The following is a 2161-nucleotide window of genomic DNA, read 5'->3' on the forward strand; positions in this document are numbered from 1 at the left end:
CCCCCCCCCCCCCCCCCCCCCCCCCCCCCCCCCCCCCCCCCCCCACAGCCCAGAGTGGGGGTCACAGCCCGGTGTGGGTCTCTCAGTCTGGTGGGGCGGTCACAGCCCAGGTTGGGGGCCACAACCCATTGCAGGGGTCACAGCCTGGGGTGGGGGTCACAGCACAGAAAAGGGAGGTCACAGCCCCTCGGGGGGGTCACAGCCTGGGGTGGGGGTCACAGCCCAGTGCAGGGGTCACAGCCCCTTGGGGGGGTCACAGCCCAGTGCAGGGGTCACAGCCTGGGGTGGGGGTCACAGCCCCTTGGGATGGGGGCTCAGCCACCCCCAGGCCGAGGCCAAGGACAGGGCCACCTGTCCCAGGTGGGCGCTGTGACCCCAGGAGCACGTGGGGTCTGGGGGGGTCCCTGGATGGGGGTGGGGGCACACAGGTGGGGGGAGGGCATGGGTGACAGTGTCAGGGTGTGCCCGTGTCCCTGAGCTCCCATGTCCCTGTGCCCCCGTGTCACTGATGGATGTCCACGTCCCTGTGTCCCTGTGTCCCCCTGTTCACGCTGTCCATGTCTCCTGTGTGGCCTCAAGGGACACGGGCAGGGACAGTGTCCTTGGCAGGGCCTTCCCATGGGGCTGAGCCCCCCTGGTGTCACCCCAACACCTGCTGTCACTTGTCCCTGTTCCAACTCCTCCCCCCATTTCTGTGTCCCTGTCCCAGCTCTTCTGTCCCCCGCCATGGCCCTGTCCCAGCTCCTCCATCCATCCCTGTCCCAGCTCTTCTGTCCCCCACCATGGCCCTGTCGCAGCTCCTCCATCCATCCCTGTCCCAGCTCTTCCATGCCCCGCCGTGGCCCTGTCCCATCTCCTGCACCTGCTGCCACGTCCCTGTCCCAGCCCCTCCATGCCCTGCCAGTGTCCTTGTCCCCAACAGTTCCATCCACTGCCGTGTGTCACCGTCCCAACTCCTCCATCCCCTGCTGTGTCCCTGTCCCCAACACCTCCATCCAACGTCGTGGCCTTGTCCCACTCCTCCGTCCATCCCGTCCCAACTCCTCCATCCCTGCCATGTCCTTGGCCCCAACATTTCCATCCACTTCTGTCTCCCTGTTCCAGCTCCTCCATCCCTGCCGTGTCCCTGTCCCATCTGAGCATGGCCCTATCCCTGTCCCTGCCACACCACCACGTCCCCATGCAGTGACCAGTGGGCTCGATAGGTGCCATGGTCCCCACGCTGCCACCGCCAGTGTCCGCCAGCCCAGGGGCAGGTCCGGAGGAGGGATCTGCTGCCTTTAAACCCCCGCTCCAACCACACCTTTAAGCTCTTCGAGTCCCCGCTCCAAACCCAGAATCCTTTCGGGATCCGTGGGGCCGAGCTGCCACCTCCAGCCGCTGGTGGCTTCGTCCCACTGTCCCCACTCAGCGCCCACAGCGGGGCCACGTCCATCCCATCCCCATCCCTTTCTCGGGGTGTCCCCCTGGTGTCCCACTGGGGTCCGGCCGGGGTCCGGCGGGCCGGGCGCTGCCTAATTAGGGGGTAGGAGCGGAGCAGGGCGGCAGCCACGCACAGCTCGGAGCCACTCACTCATCCCACAGGAATCCTCCCCACGGGGAGGAGCGGCCCCGGCCCAGCGCCTAAAAGGGCCCCGCACGGGCCGGGTGCCCTCGGAGCCTCGGAGCCTTCCTGCGTCCTCCTCCTCCTCCTCCTCCTCCTCCTCCGCGGCCGCAGCGCCATGGCAGGGCACGGCGCCAGCCTGCTCCTGCTCCTCGGGATCCTGCCAGGTAGGAGGATCCCGGGATCGCGGCTTCCCGAGGGATCCCGGAGAGGCTTCGAGCCCCGGGATGGAGCGCAGGGCGCGCCCCGTGGTCACACACCTGCGGCCACCGCCGGGGTCCTGCCCGTGCGGGACAGGGCAGGTGGCATCGAGCCCGACGTGTCGCTGGGGCTGCCGGGGGGTGACAGCCCCGAGGGGACCGGGACCAACCCGGGACATCCCCGTGGGCGCCCGATGTGGGAGATGCGACCAGCGGGTGGGGGGCTGCAGGTGCGGGGTCGGGGGGCTGCAGCTGTGGGGTCTGGGGGTGCCAGGGCACAGGTTTGGGATGTGATCGGTCCCTGTGCCCTGTCACTGCTCCCGCGGGTGGGGAACTGCAGCTGTGGGGTCTGGGGGTG

General features: G+C 69.0%; 1 protein-coding gene across 6 annotated transcripts in view; it reads left to right on the forward strand.

Annotated features, from left to right (window-relative positions):
- Positions 1 to 1668: 1668 nt before the first annotated feature.
- The window catches only part of VSIG8 (V-set and immunoglobulin domain containing 8), an 8957-nt gene continuing 8464 nt past the window's right edge, over positions 1669 to 2161 (forward strand). For all 6 annotated transcript variants that reach the window (XR_006014802.1, XM_042020494.1, XM_042020496.1 and 3 more), the window contains exon 1: positions 1669 to 1770. Coding sequence is in view for 5 of the 6 variants with exons in the window: in XM_042020494.1 (XP_041876428.1) it covers positions 1722 to 1770 (49 nt within the window). In the remaining variant the exon portion in view is untranslated. The remainder of the gene's footprint in view (positions 1771 to 2161) is intronic.

The sequence above is a fragment of the Corvus kubaryi genome, unplaced genomic scaffold, assembly GCF_017639235.1.
Source record: "Corvus kubaryi isolate FWS band 111438036 unplaced genomic scaffold, C.kubaryi_AGA036_p1.0 36985, whole genome shotgun sequence".
Lineage (NCBI taxonomy): Eukaryota > Metazoa > Chordata > Aves > Passeriformes > Corvidae > Corvus > Corvus kubaryi.